General features: G+C 37.0%; 1 protein-coding gene across 1 annotated transcript in view; it reads left to right on the top strand.

The window, feature by feature from the left end:
• Positions 1 to 21,206, top strand: part of LOC124619168 (WD repeat and FYVE domain-containing protein 3) — a 297,546-nt gene that overhangs the window by 51,316 nt on the left and 225,024 nt on the right. The window contains exons 10-11 of the mRNA XM_047145406.1: positions 7,440 to 7,567; positions 13,636 to 13,803. Coding sequence (XP_047001362.1) covers positions 7,440 to 7,567; positions 13,636 to 13,803 — 296 coding nt within the window. The remainder of the gene's footprint in view (positions 1 to 7,439; positions 7,568 to 13,635; positions 13,804 to 21,206) is intronic.

Raw genomic sequence — 21,206 nt, 5'->3', positions numbered from 1 at the left:
CAACACCAACCTATCCGAACTCCGGAGATGGGAACTTGCCCTTCAGTATATCCTCTCTTCTCGTCATCCGCCAGGCCTCAATCTCCGCTAATTTCAAGTTGCCGCCACTCATACCTCACCTGTCTTTCAACAACTTCTTTGCCTCTACACTTCTGCCTCGACTGACATCTCTGCCCAAACTCTTTGTCTTTAAATATGTCTGCTTGTGTCTGTATGTGTGGATGGATATGTGCGTGTGTGCGAGTGTATACCTGTCCTTTTTTCCCCCTAAGGTAAGTCGTTCCGCTCCCGGGATTGGAATGACTCCTTACCCTCTCCCTTAAAACCCACTTCCTTTCGTCTTCCCCTCTCCTTCCCTCTTTCCTGATGAGGCAACAGTTTGTTGCGAAAGCTTGAATTTTGTGTGTATGTTTGTGTTTGTTTGTGTGTCTATCGACCTGCCAGCGCTTTCGTTCGATAAGTCACCTCATCTTTGTTTTTATATATAATTTTTCCCACGTGGAATGTTTCCTTCTATTATATTGATATCACTAAAAAATAGTAACTCGTAAAAGATCAAAATAGTAAACTGATCATGTTGTTTAGTCCTCATTACTTTATCTTTACAAATAGCTACAACAAGGGAACCATTTACAGCCGTATCATCAAATTATAAACTACAATAAAAATTTGATCATCTGTTGCTTAGAGGTGAACTGAAGGTATGGTGTAATACTTGGAGGTGTAAAATACAATATAAAAAAGTATTTCTTGTGTAAATGTAATCATTACTAAATTTTTTAACAAAATGCAACAAAAAAGTATACCACTTAGAAATGAGAAACAGTAAAACAAACAAGAAATGAAGAAATAAGATTGACAAATGACCCTACAAAACTGATATCTTGTGTCACATCCTTGTCATCATCAATCTGATGACTAGTTTGATGGAGCTTTACACACCAGTCTGCATTGTGCAAGTCTGTTCACACCTGCATAACCACTGTGCCTTATGTCTATTTGATCCTGTTTGCTGTATTCAAGTTTAGATCTCTCTTTTTACAATTTTCACTGTTCCCACACTGCACTCCATTACCAAATTGGTGGCTCCTTGATGTCTCAGGATGTGTCCTCTAAACTTAACACTTCATTTAGTTGCAGTGTGTCATTAATTTCTGTTCTCCCAAATTCGAGTCAGTTTCTCTTCATTAATTACTTTGTCTATCCATCATCACCATTCTTCTGTAGCACCACATTTGAAAAGTTTCTATTACTTTCTTGTCCATACAGTTTATTGTCCCCACTCCACTTCCATATGAGGCTACACTGCAAAGAAATACTTTCAGAAAACATGTCCTAACAAATGAATGTAAATTTAATATCAGTATATCTTTTTTTTAGGAGTGCTTTACATGCTACTACCAATCTGCATACTAAATTCTTTTTATTCCTGCTGCCATCAGTTATTTTGCTGCCCAAATAGTGTCTATAGTGGATTGGTGTGTGGCACATAGAAACATGTGACAGAAAACCGTGTGATCACAGCATTGTGTGTCTGTATGGTTGTGTCTGTGAATGTGTGTGATTCTCTTAGAAAAAGAGCAAATGTGAATACTGTTTTCCGTTACGTGTTTCAATGCACCATACGTCCGCCTGCTGTAGGTGAGTGGTTACCTTTCCTGTTATTTGACATATTATTCCATCCAGGAATTCCCATTATTGTTATACTTTTGCTCCCTCTGTTTTATTGGTGATAACTTTGAAATTCTAAAGTGAATATTCTAGCCAGCACGATCAAAAGCTACAAGTTCCGTTTTGCCTTTCTTCAACCATCTTCCAAGATAAGTATTAGGGTCAGTGTTAACTTATGTATTCCTGAATTTCTCCAAAACTGAATCTGCTCTTTCCCAAGTTCAGCTCTTACCAGTCATTCCTTCCTTCTGTAGATACATCAAGTTAGTATTTTGCAGCCATGACTTTTTGAACTGATGCTTCAGTAATATCTTTACCTGTCAGCATCTGCCAAGGATCTTACCAGTTCTGCAAGAATGGGCATTTACTCCAAGTGCCTTGCTTCTACAGAGTGTCTAAAACTAATTTAAGAAAATGTATTCCACCAAGCTTACAATTTAGACATTCAAAAAAGTTTGAAACTGCATACAGTGGCTCTGAACGCTGTGAAATACTTGCTGAACATTTCAATGTTATTGTTGTGGTCTTCAGTCCTGAGACTGGTTTGATGCAGCTCTCCATGCTCATCTATCCTGTGCAAGCTCCTTCACCTCCCAGTACCTACTGCAACCTACATCCTTCTGAATCTGCTTAGTGTATTCATCTCTTGGCCTCCCTCTACGATTTTTACCCTCCACACTGCCATCCAATGCTAAATTTGTGATCCCTTGATGCCTCAGGACATGTCCTTCTTCGAATATTTCAAACAGTTATGCAATTGCAGCGCATTATATAAAAATTTCAGTTTTGACAATACAGTATGAAAAGAACAAGATTTGAAGCCAACAACATTCAAAGAAATTGAAGAAATCATTAGACAACTTAAAAATAAGGAAGCATCTGGGAAAGACAATTTAGTTACGGACTTCTGGAAGCATTCTGGAGACAATGTGATAGTATGCCTAGCAAAAATAATACAGAAATCTGGGAAACAAATGTGGTGCCTCCTGGATTGGATGTCTGCATTAATCCATGACCCACATAAAAAGGGAGATAAAACAGATCCCAACAAGTGTCAGTGCCAGTGTCAAATAAGGTCTTGTTGGAGGCACTTTGAAGCAAAACTGAAAGAATACTTGAGCCACAATTAGGGGAGTATCAGGGAGTGTTTAGGAAAGGCAGATAGTGTGTCGAACGTGTCAACATCTACATTTATACTCTCCAAACTTCTGTGAAGTACATGGCAGAGGTTACGTCCCATTGTACCTGTTATTGGGACTTCTTTCCAGTCACGTATGGACTCCACAAAGAATGACTGTTTAAATGCCTCTTCATAAGTCATAAAGTTAAAACACATTTTAGAAATTAGGAAAAATCATAAGCTTGATATAACATTCGTAGACTTCAAAAAGACATATGATTCTGTTGATAGAAATACACTACTCAACATTTCAGAACAGATTGGACTAAGATAAAAAAGCAATAGAAATAAAACAGTGTTAACTAAAACAACATCAGAAGAAAATATTTGGGAGAAAATTGTAAATTAAAATCAGTAGTGAGAAAAGGAGATGGTTTGTCACCACTTTTTTTTTAACAGTGCTTTACAGAAAGTTCATAGAGATTGCAGGAAGACCATAAATAGTAAGGCGATACAATTAGGAGTAAAGCCAAAAAAGATCACTTGAAAGTGCAGAACAACGAATTGCAGGACTATTACATCAAGCAGCAAAAACAGGATTATAAATATCATTTGAAAAACACAGTTCATGGTAGACATCAGTAATGCATATCAAAAATGTGCAAAAATGGCAACTCAATATCTAAACTAGATTGTTTTAAATATCTAGGAGAATTTTTATCAAACAACATCCAGGAAAAGACAGCAGTAGAGACTACAGTACATAAAATGGAGAGAGCCTTTTAAATCACTAGGAACAAACTGAAGTTTGGTTATGCACTACTTTACAATGATGTGTTTAACTAAAATAAACAGTTATGTGGCTGTCTTGATGGATAGTATAACTTACTGGATGATTTGATAATGAGCACAGGGCTCGAAATTATGTACAACAAATAAAACTAATATTGCAACATCAACATTTTTAATTGTAGCTCCATGGTGTATGTGGGTTTGACGCCCCAGCAGTGTACTCGGTGAGCTGCGATGGCTGGTACAGTAGTGTGGGGTGATGCATGTTCCTCTGTACATTTTGAAGTGCTGCATGGTGTCATAGTGTTGCCGGGTCCTTGTTTTCATACATGTGTTAAAAACAAAGCTGATCCGATTTTGCTAGATAAGCTTTTCCTTGGATCTGGATGAGAAATCACATGCCAGTCTGTAAGTGTGGCATTTTTTCTTCATTCTGTATTTCCCTCCGGTGTCCATTCATTCATTCATCATGATCTTGGTTTTATCATAATTCATTTTTAGACCAACTTTGGAGCAAACTAATGCTACTTTGATAACCAGTATTGGAAGTTGTTCTATTTTATTTTCAGATAGAATAATATTATCAGCAAAGCTCAGGTTGTGTAATCTTTTTCCCAGAACTTGTATTCCCTTTATTATCCAATTAGGTTTTCTAGGACCAACGAAAATAGTCACCTAGTTTTATATTCTTTTCAGTGCAGAAATTCATTGGTTTCTGCTGTAATTACGTTAAGTTAAAAATACAGTACGAGGAATTGTAAATAACATTGTAAGAACAATACCAGAATATTCTGTTCATAATTATAAATATTAACATAAGAAAATACATCAATTGAATTTTTTCCACTAGACAGACAGTAATCTCCGCAATTGCAAGAGAGAAAATGTAAGTAACACTACACAAAAATTTAATATGCAGTTGATCATAGAATCATTTAAATTAAACATTTCTCTCTCAAATTAAAATTTCAAACAAGTCATGATAATAAGTCTTTTACAAATGAAATTTGTGGTTCATCAGTTATGAACAGCATTAAAAAGAATGTATATCACAACTGAAGAAACGTATCCAATCAAATGTTTCTAATTCAATCAATACACCAAGTGAAAATTAAAGGTCCAAATAGAAACAAACAATATAAACTCTATAGTTAAGTAGAAATAAAAGTCTGAGCAAAAATCAGTAATGTGATTAATTAAAAAAAAATAATATTTGAAATTAAAGTATCCAAGGCTATATGTAAAGAAATTAACCCATTTTTTTAAGTGAAAGTAATTTAATGGAACTTGATATAACAATAAAATATTATATTCATATGATAATGGAAAGTCCTGGCTGGAATATAAATGAGGGAAGAAATATAGGTAACAACTCTGTATAGCTGAAGCATTAAGCAGTTGTTACACACATACCGTATTTACTCGAATCTAAGCCGCACCTGAAAAATGAGACTCAAAATCAAGGATAAAAATTTTCCCGAATCTAAGCCGCACCTGAAATTTGAGACTCGAAATTCAAGGGGAGAGAAAAGTTTTAGGCCGCACCTCCAAATCGAAACAAAATTGGTCCATTGTAATATGAGACACAATTTAGGTCGAATGAATGACGATACAGCTACAGTAGTTTGGTTTGAGTCATAAGCTTAGCAGTTAAGCTTTAACAGGCAGCAATTGCAATGCGTCAAGCGCTCCGTCTGTGTTTATATGGGTACCCTTCCTTTTTCACGTGCTTCATCTCTTTTGAATTGATTGCTTATTTTCCTTTTATCTGATAGGTGCCGTTCTCTTTGTTATAGGTGTTTATGCCACTCTAAGCTGAAAATGCATTACTGTACTGTGTCGTGCATTGTTTGTCGCATTCTGATAATGAGTGTTTATGGCCTGTCGCCACTCGCGGCATGGCTTGCTTTTGTGTGCACTACCGCCGCTTACAATTAAAAAAAAAGAGAGGAATCGTCTCATTAGCAAAACAGTGACAAGAGACTGCTATTTGTTGTTACTTACAGTGCTGCTTTCTTTGATAATGATCAACAAGAACCGAATAATAGACTGCATATGATAGAAGATGTTCTGAACGAGAGTTTAGCAAAAATTTTTCTCCGTTTGAAAATCGTTGCAGATGCCTCTTTAGCACATTACATTCCTCACAGAAATTAGAGTTATCTTAGATTTAAAAATCTAGTCAATTGCCGTGCTTCATTTCTGACTCTATAACTGTTAGGCATAAGAATAATACAAATATAAACATGACATAATATGTATATTCTTCCGCATTAGCTGTTGTCTCACTCTACCTTAGTAGTTTATTAGGCAGACAGGATTTAAATGAGATAGCAGCAAACATGAAAGAATACATGGCAAAATGTTTATATTCGTATTATTCTTATGGTGAAGAGAATACTGCATGTGATTCACAATTCATAAAAGTTCCTATTAGCAACCATCTCTTCTCACAGGTAGGAAAAATTCAGAACGTAGAGATGGCCATATTTACAAACATCCCAAACAGTCTTGCCAGTCGGATTTTCGTAGTACATTGAAATGCTGCTACATTCGAAGATGAACAATACGGAATTTGTATTTACTTCGTTGGATAATGTATGAAAATGCAGTGGTCGAAACTCAGGGCGGAGAAAAAAGCTTGTCTTCCACTTTTTTTTTTTTACTGGCGCAGAGGTTTTGGCACCAGTATTTATCTTTGTGCCTGCAAAGCATGCCTGTGTAGCGCTACATATAGTCGATGGCAGTTGTTCAAACAAATTTCGGGCTTGCAGCCAGTCGTCGTTCAATACCACGACGGCAGAAGTTAGTTGTGGCGGCACCTACCAACATTTTTCAGAACTTCCGCTTACTTTGCACTCGATTCTAAGCCGCAGGTGGTTTTTTGGATTACAAAAACTGGAAAAAAAGTGCGGCTTAGATTCGAGTAAATACGGTAAACAAGGCCAAAGATGTTGCTACATGGTCAGATGAATTGTTAACTGGACCACCAATGGCCATTGAACTGTAACACCAGAAAACCTTCTGAGGTTTGTAAATGTTTTGTTCATTGAACTTTATGTATCTCACTTTAACATGGACATTTTAATTGGATAGAATGTAAAGCACTAATTATTGATCATGAAAGGCTTTGTTTTTATCTGCAACATAGGAAAAGATAGATTGCTACTCCAGGTTGGAATTAAGACACTTACATATATGGTTTCAGCTGCAGCCTATGTCAGAACAAAAAACAGAAACACACACCATTCCTTCACACAAGCAAACACACCTCACACACACATGACCACCAACTCCAGCAGCTCTGTCTTGATCTGATGAAGGCTGTGGCTGAAGGCTTGTGTGTCCATCTGCAACTTAATGTGTCATCTATACGGTGAGTAGCACTCTGTCTTTTCCTACATTGTTGATATTCCATCCTGGAGTTTCCAATGTTTGTTTATATTTTGTGGCATAGTGCCACAAAGGAAGTATGTGTATGTGGTAAATAAAATAGTAGTAATGGCTTAAAGAAAAGAATGGAACCGTTTACTCAGACCCAAGTTTTGAAAGCTTCTACCATCTGTTTCTTATCAGACATGTAGATCAAAGAATAGTTTCAATTACAGAAACTGTGGAAATGTGTGTGAGGCCTATTTATACAATTTTTTGTATAATTTGCTGAGAACTTTCGCAAATTTCAGTTATCAAGCCCTTCTTAATTGCTTTTATTCTCATTTAATTTAAGTCATAAATATGTGACTAAAACATTTGTACAAGAAAAGGATGTGAATCTTACTTCAGGGTTAACAGTTTGAGAAAGTTATGCCTTTGATGATTTATGCTGTTGTTAAGGAGAGATCCTTCTGTATTTCAGTTCTAAACACAATGAAATTTTCAAGAATGTCTACAGAGAAGTTGGAATCTTGGAAGTATTTGTGACGTGCTTGCACAGGTATGCTGCACTGCTGAAAGAGAAGAAGCAAGCAGTGGATGAAGGCAAAGGTTAGTAGAGTTTTTGAAGGCATAGTACTGCTGGGCTGTGTGTGGTACACTAGAATTTATTATTGCAGAAACATTATTTATGAAAGTGTTAACCTTGTGTATAGTATCCAGTTAGAAGGATAATGGCGAGTAATACTTTAGTTTTAGTGACATAACATCAAAAACATCCTGAAAAGCTTGTAAGGGTGTTGCAGGTTAGGTTGTGCTGAGCGATAATTGTTAAGAAAAAAATTCGATACATTTGCCATTTCCTAGTTATCTAGCATTGAAGTTAGCCAGTCATGTCCTTGTGTGCGCAAATTCAAGTTTCAGCTAACCAAATGGCGAACAGGTTTGGCAACACCACCTACAGTAGGCTGCCTGTAGTGATGGCCTGACTGGCTAACTTCTGTGCTAAATAACTCTGTAAATGCAGAGTGGTTTCTTAACAATTGTTTCTCAGTACAACCTCCCCTGCAGTGCTGTTACCAGCTTTTCAGACTATTTCTGACACACCATGTGTATGATGTGTGTGCCGATATTTCAGTCATTTGCAACAATACTTTGAAATGGTGTGTGTCTGCAGTTCACCCTCCATCAATGGTCACACAATTGCTGTCAACAACCTCTAGTACAATCTCTGCTCAGCAATAAAGACTCGTCTAACAGAAGGTGCATGGTGTACCAGAGTTATTTTTGCTTGATATTTCATTTATTACTTGACTACTTCGATGCCCATTATGCACCAAGCCTAATTACTTGTATGTTTATGAATTTGCCCTAGTTTCTATTATTTCACTGTTGTTGTGTTACTGACATATTTAGGGCTTGTAATATGTTCATTCTGTGAATAAATTCCTGTAAAATTAAGAGTAAGTTTTTCATAATGCTTCTCTTTGATGCCCTACAGTCTTTGGAGTTTGTGGAATATGTCTGACTTATTTTGGTGCACGCTAAACAAATCCACAATGAATATCCTGAAGTGGGTTGAAGAGTACTTCGTAAGGCCCCTTATTTGTAGATTAGCTACATTTTTTTTCAATCTGTCAGTTCTTTTCCACACTCTTGCTTTCATATCGTTATATCAACTGAAATGGATAGGATAGGATAGGATAGAAAGTACTAAATCCATGGATTTATTGTTGATATCATTGTTGAAGAATTGTGGATCTTTTCAGTTACTTGTATAAGCTGCCAGTCTTTGTCAAGTACTGATTTACTTCAGTGATAAATAAATGTCTGCCTCTGTTGCAGTTTTGTTTTCTTCTTCTTCTTCTTCTTCTTCTTCTTCTTCTTTCACAAAAGGGAACTTCATACTACACAAAATCATCTCTTTCTGAACTTCCCATTAGCATAGTTTAAAAATACCGTCCTGTACAATTTGTAATATACAGCAGCAAATATAAAAAATGAAATGTGCAACGAGTGAAAGCACTACCATTTCTTCATCCATATGTATTATTTGCTCCTTCTCGTTTCTCATTTTGATGCTCCAGGTTGTAAGTCTGTCCTGTAGCTGAAACAAAATCCTTAAGTTTTCTTCTGTTTGTTTGTACCGATATTGTGTTTCAAGAATGTGTGAATCTGATGGGTTAACTTGTTTGGTCCATTCTTTCCACATGTCTCATAAGCTGCATTTTTTTATACATCATCATGATTTTAGGGCTTTGCCTTTAGATTTTTGCATTTGGGCTTAAGGGGAAATACTCCATCTTTTATTAATGGTCCTAAGATTTTCATCAGAATCTTTTACTTGTAAAATCTTCTGCTTGTCCTCAGCTTTTATAAATTACGTGTGAGATGTTAATATACCACCAAAGCTACAATTCTTTTCTCTTTATTTTCTTTGCCAGTTTTAGGGTATGTTTTTTGTGAAGCTTATTGCCAGTGTTAGTTTATTGGTAATTCACCAACTGTAAACATCCTTGAGGGTTCCATTTGCTTTCTGTACCAGGAGTTCTGGTGATTCAGCAGTAATTACAGTGTTGCTTTCATCTGCACAGAGATTTTTTCCCTGTACCTGACATTGTGCGGAAAGTGAGTTGTATGTATCAATGTATAAAGAAGAATAATGGTCTTATGTTGCTGCATTGAGGAACGCCATTCCTTGCATTAATGTATTTGGAGCTGATCAATTTTTTATTAAAATTTCATTACCCTCTGCACTCTGTTTCCTGGGGTTGATACTCCTCTTATTTCTAATAGTTTTAGCTTCATAAGTAGAATTTTATGCCCAGCAGTGCCAAAGGCATTGGATAGATTGTAAAATTTAGCTGTTATATGCTTCAGTAAATTCCACTGAGGTTGATTCTGTGCTTCTGTCTCTTCGGAAACCAGTCTGCACTTACTGGGAAGGCTAGATTTGTTCAGGAAATTCATTAGATCGTCTTTCACAATTGATTTTATAACTTTTGGGAGTGATTACAGCAGAGAGACAGGCTTGTAAATTTGTCTATTCTATACTAACTTTAATAGGGATATGACTTTCACTTGTTTTAGATACTCTGTAGTTACTTGAACTATTAAGCTGTTTATGCATTCTTTCACTACATTAACCGGTTGGTCACATATGACTGTTGGCTTTTATTTTTTAATTTTTGGTCTGTTTGCCTGACCTGAATCTATGTGGTGAACTACATCATTGTACATGTCGTATAACCTCTTACAGTAATTTTGTCATTATTTTGCAATAAAGAAAAAGTATTCATTTTTACAATTTACTTGTTCCTGTGGATCATTTATTTACCTACCTATGCCCTTTAGTTTTATGTTATTACATTTTTCTTTGTTTTTGCTTGTTTCCTATTTATAGCCTTTCAGATAGCTCTCTCTCTCTTTGTTTTTTGTCCCCCACTCACAGTACCTTCCTGTAGATTTTTTTGGAAGAATGATAAAGCGTCTAGGAAGTCTGGTTCATATAGTATGTCTATATAATTGATACAATTTATTTTTCTGCAGTTTTTAATTAAAGGAAACAGTGGAATCTGCATATTGAGCATAATTCACTACAGAATCTTCCTCATAGTGCTAAACACTCATTAAGTGAGCAATTTATCCCATATAAATTAATGTAAAATACGGTAATGCATTCCGTACAGAAAAAGTAATAAAAGTTTTATTTTATTCATGCCATTTATTTGAAGAATATTATACATGCTGCATTATATACTTTATTATTCATAGTACATAACTAATTCTTTTTTACTAGGAAGCTATCTATAGTCATTTGTTTCTGTCACTGCTTCAATACTTGGCAAAAATGTGAGACAGCATTATTGTCAAACAAATTTGCTGTGCTTGTAGCCACTGCTTTATTGAGGTGATGATTTTCATTGTACGATGCAACTGATTCCCATGCTTCAGTATTTATCTTATTGCATCAGAAGATAGCTGCTTTGCTGTTACCACCACCACCACCACCACCTCCTCCTCCTCCTCCTCCTCCTCCTCCTCTGAACTAATCTTACAGCTTCCTGCTGTGAAACACACTACATCGTAAGCTCTTCGGTGGTTATTTCTTGGTTGTGATCTTCCACAAGCTCATTGATATCAATATTATCCACTTATGGTCCCATGCTCTTGGCCAAAGACACAGTTTCATTGACGACAGGCTCCACAGGTACTGGCTCAAATGCCTCAGAGTCACATCTGACAACTCACTCTGCCCAAAGCTTCTTTCAAGCAGAAGTGATAGTTCTCTTGGTAACCCCTTCCCACATCTTTTTGATCATCTTGACGCAGGCAATGATGTTGAAGTGATATTTCCAAAACTCTCTGAGAGTGAGAGTGGTAGCTTCAGTCAACTCGAAGCAGTGCTCGAAAAGTGCTTTGGTATAGAGCTTCTTAAAGTTACAGTATCATAAAAAGGATAGTTGCTACTCAACTTATAGGGGAGATGCAGAGTAGCAGCTATCCATTCTGTCCTCCGTCCTGGATTTCCTATTGTTTGCTTCTTAAAGTTAGAAATAATCTGTTGGTCCATTGGCTGTAGTAACATAATGGTGTTGGGAGGCAGAAATTGGTTCTTGATGAATTGAAATTATCCAAGGAGATGGTCTTGTAGGCGGGGAGAGTGGGCAGGAGTGTTGTCCATAATAACCAAGATGTGGAGTTGCAAATTTATCTCAAGCAAATATTTGTTCACTGAAGGACCAAACACTTCATTGATCCAATCAGAAAAATTATCACGTGTCACCCAAGCCTTGTTACTGGACCTCCACATCACATTTAACCTGCTCTTCCGGACTTTACGCTTATTGAAGACTTGTGGAGTTTCTGAATGGTAAACAAGCAATGGTTTGATTTTCAAGTTGCCACTTGCATTGGCAGTGAATAACAGTGTGAGATGGCCTTCTATTGGCTTGTGACTTGGCAATGCATTCTCCCCTGCTGTTATAAAAGCATACTTCAGCATTTTTTCTCCAGAATATACCCTTCTTGGCACAGTTAAAAACATGTTGCGTCAGATAACCCTCAGAATCTACCAGCATCTTGAAGTTGCTGGTGAAGTTCTCTGCTGCCTTTGTGTCGGAACTGGCAGCTTCGCCGTGCCTCACAATGCTGTGGATGTCGGTTCTTCTCTTAAACTTCTTGATGCACCCACAGCTTCCCTTAAAAACTTCATTGGCTGCTGATGATCGAGGCGTCCTTTTAATGAGGTCAGCAAAAATCATTCTCGCCTTCTCACAAATGATGATGTCGTTATTGGTGTTACCTTGCTATTGCTTTTCGTTTGTCCATATAAGGAGCAGCCTTTCAACATCATCCAGAATACGAAACCATTGTTTAGATACTCCTATCACTCCCTTTGAAACCTCTATCTCCTTAATCTTGTCCCTTGTTCTTGAGGATAGTGCAGATAGTTGAGGTAGACCGAATGTATGTATGCTAAATCAGAAACGCTCACACCACGTTTGCATTTTTCAATGATTTTACGTTTATTCCTAAGCTCATATTCTTTCTCTTACGGTTGTCTTCTTGCGGCTGTATCTTCAGGGACATTTATATGACGGTTATTAAAATTTGCACACAACAAAACACTGTGTGTACAAAAGTTTACAAAAATGTGTGATTACAAGCTGTACTAAGATGGTACCAAAAAGAGTGCCAAATCCAGACTACAGTATGTACTAAAGACATTGTTCATATGCCACTAGAGACAATGATAGGTGTTCATATTGTTGAAATTTTTCCCCGCTGTACATGAACGACATGTGAATTGTGCATTGTGGGAGGTGCTCCTTAAGTGAAGTTCCGCTGTATTTATGACTGATTGCTTTCATAAGTTTATATTCATTCTTCACTTTACTGTCATTATAAGTATTAAAAATATGTATTTGTACATATTAGTGAAATTTCTCATAGCAATGATATTAATTTTGCACTCTTCACGTTAAAAATTTAAATTGAGTTACTGTTTGTCTTTTCCCATTTTTTTCTGTTTGTTCCGTTTCTTCTAATTTACTTTGGTGCAATGACTAGGTCTTCAGATTAGACAGAGACACCTGTAAGGTTTTAAAACTATGTTCACTTTTCTGTTGTTTTGTCTCTGTGTCATTCTGGAATGCATAACGCTTGTTTCACTAGTGTAATAAAAGAAATAAAGTGTAGTAAATTGCTTTGTAATAAAACAGTATAAACTGTGCCATTCTGGAATGCATAACGCTAGTTTTACTCGTGTAATGGCGTAGAAATGGTTGCTTTGTAATTAACTAGTGTTTTTGTTATGTAAGTGTGTGCATTTTTAAAAGTTATTTGTGTACACTTTCTTTTATGAAGTTTGTGTGGTGTTAATCTTGTAAAACAGCTCGTAACTGAGCAATAATTTTATTGGTAATTAATTAATTTCTGGATGGTGTTTTAATTGAATGTGTATATATTAAGGCAGAGAATCAAATGAGATGATTTTTTATGCTCTTACAATTGTAAAACTTTTTTATTGTTTTGCTGACTCCTGTTGAGGTGTGTTTTTATCACTTTTAAGTTCCAGTATGCCTGTTTGGCAAAAATCTAGTACTGAATATACATTACTAGTGATTATATGGAACAGTTGCTGGGTATTTATAGATATCTTATTTAATGAATTGCAGATTATGAGATTCCAGCACCAAGTGAAAAACTGGGAATGCTTGTAATGGAAGCCCTAACATTGTTATTGCATTCAAATGCAAGTAATGCAGCAGTTTTCAGAGAAAGTGGTGGTGCTCGCTGTGCCCACAATCTTGTTCCTTACTCTGAATGCAGGCAGCAGGCATTAGGTATGTATTATTGACTTGTCATGCTCCATAAAGCCCAACAAGATGAAGAAACAGCAGCAATAATGCATGTGTAGTTAACTAATTGTCACATACAGTTTTTATGGTTGGTTATTGACTAGCATTAATTCCAATCATAATTTTCCAAAGGTTCATTTTTTTTCTGCAGGCTATCTTATCACCCATAAAGCAGCAAAAAATTGAGCAGTGATTTTTTAAAAATACCTCTCTTTGTGGTCAGATTCAAATTCTTTTAATTACATTGTTTGAATTTAAATGACAATTGAAATACATCTGTGGAAATTCAAACTACAACACTCAGTAGCTGGATCAGTGCCATAGCTCCAACTGTAAAATGTAAAATCTCAAAGGAATGTTACAATGCCATCTCCCGACTTGTAATACAGAAAGTAAGATACTTTGTTGGAGTATTGTCATAGTGTGTAAACTGACAAGAGAGTTGCATTAATATTTTAATATTGTGGAGGATCTAAGCCCACCATTTGCTGCAGCAGGAGTGTACAAATTCCCTTGCACATGCAGTCAAGTGTGAATCGGAACTGAAAACTGCCGACACCTGGCTTACAGAACACAAGATCAATTGTTGTCATGGCAATACGGATAAGTTGACAGTGGCAGATCATGCACTGGGACCAGGAAACCACCATATTCAGTTCCGTGGTACTATAGTTTTATCAAGATCCAATAGAAATTCAAAAATACAAAAGCAACTTTAACAGAAAAACAGGAAGACTGAAACTAAACAAGTTGTGAGCCTTATTGCCAAATAAAGCAAACAGCACCATCTTTCCTGGTGTACAAGCTCCATAACCAACATTAGTGCGATTCTGTGATTTTTCGGCACCAGCCGGGTGACATGACAGAATGTCATCCCCCAATCATTGTACGATTACAAAGCATTTATAGCATTTGAGAATGTCTCCAGTATTAAGAGATGAAATGTTAGCCACACAACATGCCTCGGACCATAGTCTAATATCCATATAGCTAAAATTGATAAGGAAGCTGTATTTTTGTTAAGCTATTTTTGAACAAGTAATTTTGATATACCTAACAGAAATGCCTGCTAGTGGTCTATAGAACACTCAAGCAATGGAAAATCCAGGATGGAATGTAACAGTATTATGAAAAGGAAAGTTGCTACTCACCATATAGCGAAGGTGTTGAGTCACAGATGTTGCTGTTGTTGTTGTGGTCTTCAGTCCTGAGACTGGTTTGATGCAACTCTCCAGGCTACTCTATCCTGTGCAAGCTTCTTCATCTCCCAGTACCTACTGCAGCCTACATCCTTTTGAATCTGCTTAGTGTATTCATCTCTTGGTCTCCCTCTACGATTTTTACCCTCCACGCTGCCCTCCAGTACTAAATTGGTGATCCCTCAATGTCTCAGAACATGTCCTACCAACCGATCCCTTCTTCTAGTCAAGTTGTGCCACAAGCTCCTCTTCTCCCCAATACTGTTCAATACCTCCTCATTAGTAGATAGGCACAACAAAAAGACTACCACAATATAATCTTTTGTTGAGAATAGATGAAACACACATACATGCAAATGCAAACGCAAGTCACACACACGACTGTGGCTTCAGCTGCCAGAGGCTGCAGTCATTGTGTGCGTGCATGCGTGCGCGCGCTCGTGTGTGTGTGTGTGTGTGTGTGTGTGTGTTTTCGACAAAGTCTTTGTTGGCCGTTGGCCAGAAGCTTATATTGCGGCAGTCTTTTCATAGTGCCTATCTGCAACTCAGCATCTCTGCTATATGGTGAGTAGCAACTTTCCTTTTCATAATATTTGTCTATAGAACAGATTTATGAGAGAACAGTGTATGTTCTAATGGCTCCGTCTTATTCTATTGGATGGAAACAGAACAAAGGGTGCTATGCATAGAAGTAAGACTCTTGTAAACTTTGCCTACTCAGTCATCTCAGATTGGTGACCCATCATTCTCTAATGCAAACGGATTGGTCTGACAGTCACACTCTCAGTGAAATGAGCTGAACATCTAGCTTTTTTCATGCTTAATGCCTTATGAACAAGCTAAAATGTGTTACTGGTAATCCACTTGAATCTTGAAGTGGGATTCTCGTAACCAATGGGTCTTAAAAAGTTATCGGTTCTCTCTTTCTTGAGTTTTGTGATAGTTTTATGGACTGAGAGCTTATTGTGGGCACAATCAGTACAGGGGATGTACAAAAATATCGGAACGCCAAAAAACCAACACATTGCTGTGCCTAATACATCATAAGAAAATTGATGGCTTTCAAAACAGCTTTGTCATCCCTGAGTGGTTACATACAGATTCTGTATGGTTTTCAAGTTAAATCATTCTTCTTGCAAAATAGTGGCAAGTTTAGGTAACTGTGATGGAGGTGGCTAGCTATCATGCACCTTTCTCTCCAAAGTAGATGACAAAGTCTCAATATAATTGAGATTTTGGTGACTATGGTGACCAGGGAAGATGTGACATCCTCGTGCTTGCAAAACCAGTTGTGTACAGTGCAAACTGTGTGAACAAGGACCCTGTTTCCTGGAGTACAGTATCATCATGGGGGAAAAAATATTGTATCTTGGGATGAACCTGAGTGGCTAAAATGGTCACGTCATCTTCAACAGTAATGAGACCGTGAATAGTACCATGGGACCCATGAAACACCATGATATGGGTTTACAACAATCACTGAACCTCTGCCATGTTTCACTCTTAGCTACAAGCAGTCTGCATCATATGCTTGGGACAACACAACTCAGATGTAAACTCAACCAGAAGTTGGAAACAGTGTGAAACAAGACTCATCCAACCAAATAACTTTCTTCCATGGCTCCACAACCCATATTTTATGGCTTTGGCACCACATTCTCGTGTTATGGCCATTTGCACCACTGATGTGTAGTTTGGCATTCCAGCTCACCCTGCATTTCCCAGTATGTAGAGCTCCCTTCATTTTGTTTTGGTGCTGGCAGGGTTCCTGAATGTGTCATCCAGTTCTGCAGTGACTTTTACAGCAGTTGCTGTCTAATTTTTCATCACAATCCACTTCAATGACCTCCTGTCAGATCACTCAACATGCACTTTTATCTGCATTGTGACTTAGCCGGTAATACTTTTCCACTTTCCCTGGTATAAATTTTCAATGCAGTCTCTCTTGAAACACCAGACACTTCCTTTGCGTTGGTTACAGAAACATCTCATGTTCAAATTTCACTTAGCCCTGACATAATGCACTGACAACTACACAGAACACTGTAATAATCATGACTGACACAACATATTGAGGACACTGGACGTGGTCAGATACATCAGAACAATCTGCAGGCATATCTAGCACCTGAATTTATGTTTAAGCATGCATTTCTTGTGCTGTTTTCATGTTTTTGTCCAACCTCTGTATATTGTATAGAGATGACGCCACCTGGCATCCCTTGATTTCTCCATTAGTGTGTTGAGTGTATCTGATCTGGCAGCCATTGGATATCTTCTTTTTGAATAATCACATTTTACAACCTTGAGTATGTTAATTTCAGTCATTTGCTTGAAAGGTAATGAGTTTTCTGTCATGGACACGTACAGATAACTGTATCTAACTTGTTTTAGTGTGCAACACAGATGATAGCTTATTTGTCAAGAATTTGTATGATCTTATTTTTCCTAATCATCTTTTGTTTCTGTAGATTTTAATTCTGTGTTTTTCGAAGCTATTTGTTGTTGTTTAGTACTGAGTCTTAAAGTGGCGGTTTTAATTCATTGGGGTCAATGTTGTTTCCCTCTGCATAGATAGCTGTTCATAACATACTAGTATTTATAAATTTTGTTCCTATAATGTATCATAAAATTGGGCGTTTCTGTTATTATTTAGTGAATGTTAAAGTAATGTCATACCTTGAGCCCATTTTAAGAAATTTGACAATGGACAGCCATATAATTAAAAATAGTCGTGTGTATAGTAACAATTTGTGTTAATGGAACATAACTGCAGTATCTTTCTTTTGCTGATGGATTGTATTATTTGAGTTTAGTCAAGTGAACTTCAACAGTGAAGGAGAGGATTTGCAGAGCATGTGTGTAGATGTAGGGCAATTTTGAAAGGAGGCCAGAAAATCAGTTTTAATTTGACTGAAGTAATGGATATTTCTCAGTCAAAAAGATAGTTGTACACATCCTGGACCACTGTGTTGGTTGACAAGAAAGCCACCCTCACTTGCAATTAGCAGTTAAATTCAGAACCCATCAGCTTGATTGTACGTTTTGCAGTCATGTGTGAGTATTGGTTGATTAATATAATACTTACACACCAAATAAACATCCATAACTCTTGAAACTTCTTGGGAGATTAAAACTGTGTGCCAGACAAGGACTCAAACTGGGACCTGTGCCTTTCGCGGGCAAGCGCTCTGTCGACTGAACTATCCAAACATGGATCATGGCCCACCCTAGGGTGTCCATTTCATTTTCATTGAAAAAGGGGACATTTAAAATTAATTAGAGAAAAACCTGGGACAATGAAGAAAAAAAACGGGACATAAATATTGTATTGACTAAATTTAATACACATACAAGTTTACCTTTAGAACGTGCACTCAGATGATCCCAAATCACTTTTTACAATTATTCTGCCACACTATCACCGTACTTTTCACTTTTATGTACTTTATCAAGATGTGCATTTTCGTTTGAAATTGTATCATAAAAGTCAGTACACGATACACCATTAAAGTGTGTTTTGACAATGAGTAAGGTCCTCACTGTTTCAACTTTCATTCTGTTTTTTTTTTTCATCTGACCACGTTCCACAGCAGCATTTGACCCAGGAATTACCAGACAAAACTCCACCAAATGAATCGTGTTTTTCATGTTAATGTTTTTACTTTTGAAATGAGCAAATATTTTACAGCCAATTTGTAAGTAATTGTGCACCACATGTGCTGGACAGCCAACACCTACTACATTATTCACTGTGTTCTGTTGCAGTTTATACAACAAATTGTTTTTTCCTTTCCTTTGCTTACCACCAAAATTGGTATTAGTGTTGTCTACAGAAACTGCAATCACCTTTCCCTCAAGATCATACTTCTTTAAAACCTCCAGCACATAATTCTGAAGTAAAGGAGAGGAACCAGCTTCAAATCCAGATGATTCAATGTATCAATCATTACTTAAATGAATCGAGCACTTTTCAGTACATTTAAAACCTGCTGAGCTGTATATGGTGCAATAACATTTGAAATGATTGCATTACATTTTGTGTGTCCACATGTGAATTTTGGATTGAAAAGCTTTTTAACAACTGCTGTAGTACAGTCGATTGACTTAAAGCTATGGTTATGCATTGCACTGTGGTATGCAGATGTAGCTTCTTCTGCTGCCAACTGCCTATCCATTTCTGTTACTGATTTTAAGTTTACATAGTAGTCACTCACACATTATGCGATGTTTCTTCGTCTTAATGTGATTCACAATGTCAGACTTTCCACCATGACCAATAGCAAATTTTGATCTGCACAACGTACATTCTACAGTTTCTCCACTACCAGTCATAAAAGGAAACTCACTTTTTATATTGCTCTTAAAATTACACTTTCGTTTTGGCATAATGAAACAGTGATTGCACAGTGAAAAAAATTAACAGTGTGGTGACGAAAGCCAGAGAGCAAGTATCAGTGGTGTAGAATATATCTGGACCGAAAGGACGGATTCAGTGGATTGATTTAGAAGAGAAGAATTTCCGTTGTTATTCGTAACCTATAGTGCGTTTAAAATTACTTGCGATTTTTGACAGTTCAGTACATGTTTGGGGTATGCTGAAAGTCATCACACGCTTCCTAGCGTAAATAATTGCACAGTTAATAGCAAGTCAAACACCCAGTAGCGTAAAATACTCTAGCCAAGTGGAATCATAAAAAAAACGGGACATTTGAGCATCCCCCAAAAAACTTTCGGGACAGCAGGACATTTTGGTAAAAAACGGGACTGTCCCGGGAAAAACGCGACTAATGGACACCCTAACCCACCCTCACAGTTTCACTTCTTCTAGTACTTCATCTCCCACCTCTCCTGCATACCATGCAGGACTCGAACGCCTAGCATGTGACAACTTTTTGAGATTCAGAGTATCATTCTGGGAGCAACCATCTCAGATTATCTAAGCAGAGATTGTGTGAAGACCAGCTTGCTCTCTTCACTCACTTAGTGTACAAGTTTGTAGGTGGAGGGGCCTTGTTTGATGGCACATTTCTTGATTTCCAGAAACCCGTCAGTACAGCTTCACAACACAGTTCAGCAACTGAAATATATGCATATGGAGTATTGAGACAGGCATGTGGCTAGATAAAAGACTTCCCGGGAAACTTATGTTAATATCACATTGTTAATATGGATACATTGTATGAAACAAAAGCAGCAAATGACATGTCATAAGGAAGTGATATGCGACAGTTCTGTTCACGCCATTATATAAATGACTTTGTGGATAATGTTGATATGCAGTCTGCACTTGGTGCAAAGACCTGCAGATAACCCCAAAATTACTAAAATTTAATCTAATGTGCATAAATAATTGAAAATCCCTTATATCATTTGATTACATAGTTGAAGAGTCAGTCACAACTATCAGGTATACAGTGGTTTCTATCGGGAGAAATTTAATATAGGTAGGTAACATGAATCTATGTGTCGAGAGGTAAGATGCCAAACTGTGATTTAAAGGAAGGTTCCTAAAGAATTTTAAATTACCTATGCAGAAGTTGCTTTCAAAATCCTTGTGTGACCAATTCTTGAGTATAATTTGTTGTTCTGAGACCCTTGTAAAGATGGTTTAACAAACACCATTGGCAGATGCTCCAAAAAATGCTGTACTGTCAGAATTCAAAGAGCCCATATTCCATTTTGAAACAAGAAACATATCATTTGTTGCATCTTGCATCCAGTGTAACAACTATGATAGTAAAATTAGAGAAATTTGGGCTTGGGCAAAGGGCTACCACAGTGTATGCTTCTTTCTGTGAATAGAATAGTGAGAAGGATGATTATTCTGGTACCTGTTATCCTTAACTAAAAAAAGATGCAGATATATGTTTACAAAATTCAGTTTGGGTAAATGCCAAGATGAACCCTTCAGCAAGGACGTACACAATACCTTTCCTGTCCTTCTCAGCTGAAATTCCACCTAGAATGTTGTCAGTGAGATGTTTAACCTCACTGTCTTCTTTGATCTGTTTAAAAATGTTAAAGATTTTACACATTGAATGTCATAACATTGTACGCATCCCAATTTTCAGAACAAATAACCAGTAGCCAGTATACAGCTGTGATATGTGACTGGTTCTGTAACTGCCAAATCTAATTTTCAATAACATGTAATATGACACAAAAGATTTTCTCTAATTCTGTACT

Source organism: Schistocerca americana, chromosome 1, assembly GCF_021461395.2.
Source record: "Schistocerca americana isolate TAMUIC-IGC-003095 chromosome 1, iqSchAmer2.1, whole genome shotgun sequence".
In the NCBI taxonomy this organism is placed as follows: Eukaryota; Metazoa; Arthropoda; class Insecta; order Orthoptera; family Acrididae; genus Schistocerca; species Schistocerca americana.
The sequence above is the reverse complement of the archived record's forward strand: the minus strand, read 5'-3'. Positions and strand labels throughout refer to the sequence as shown.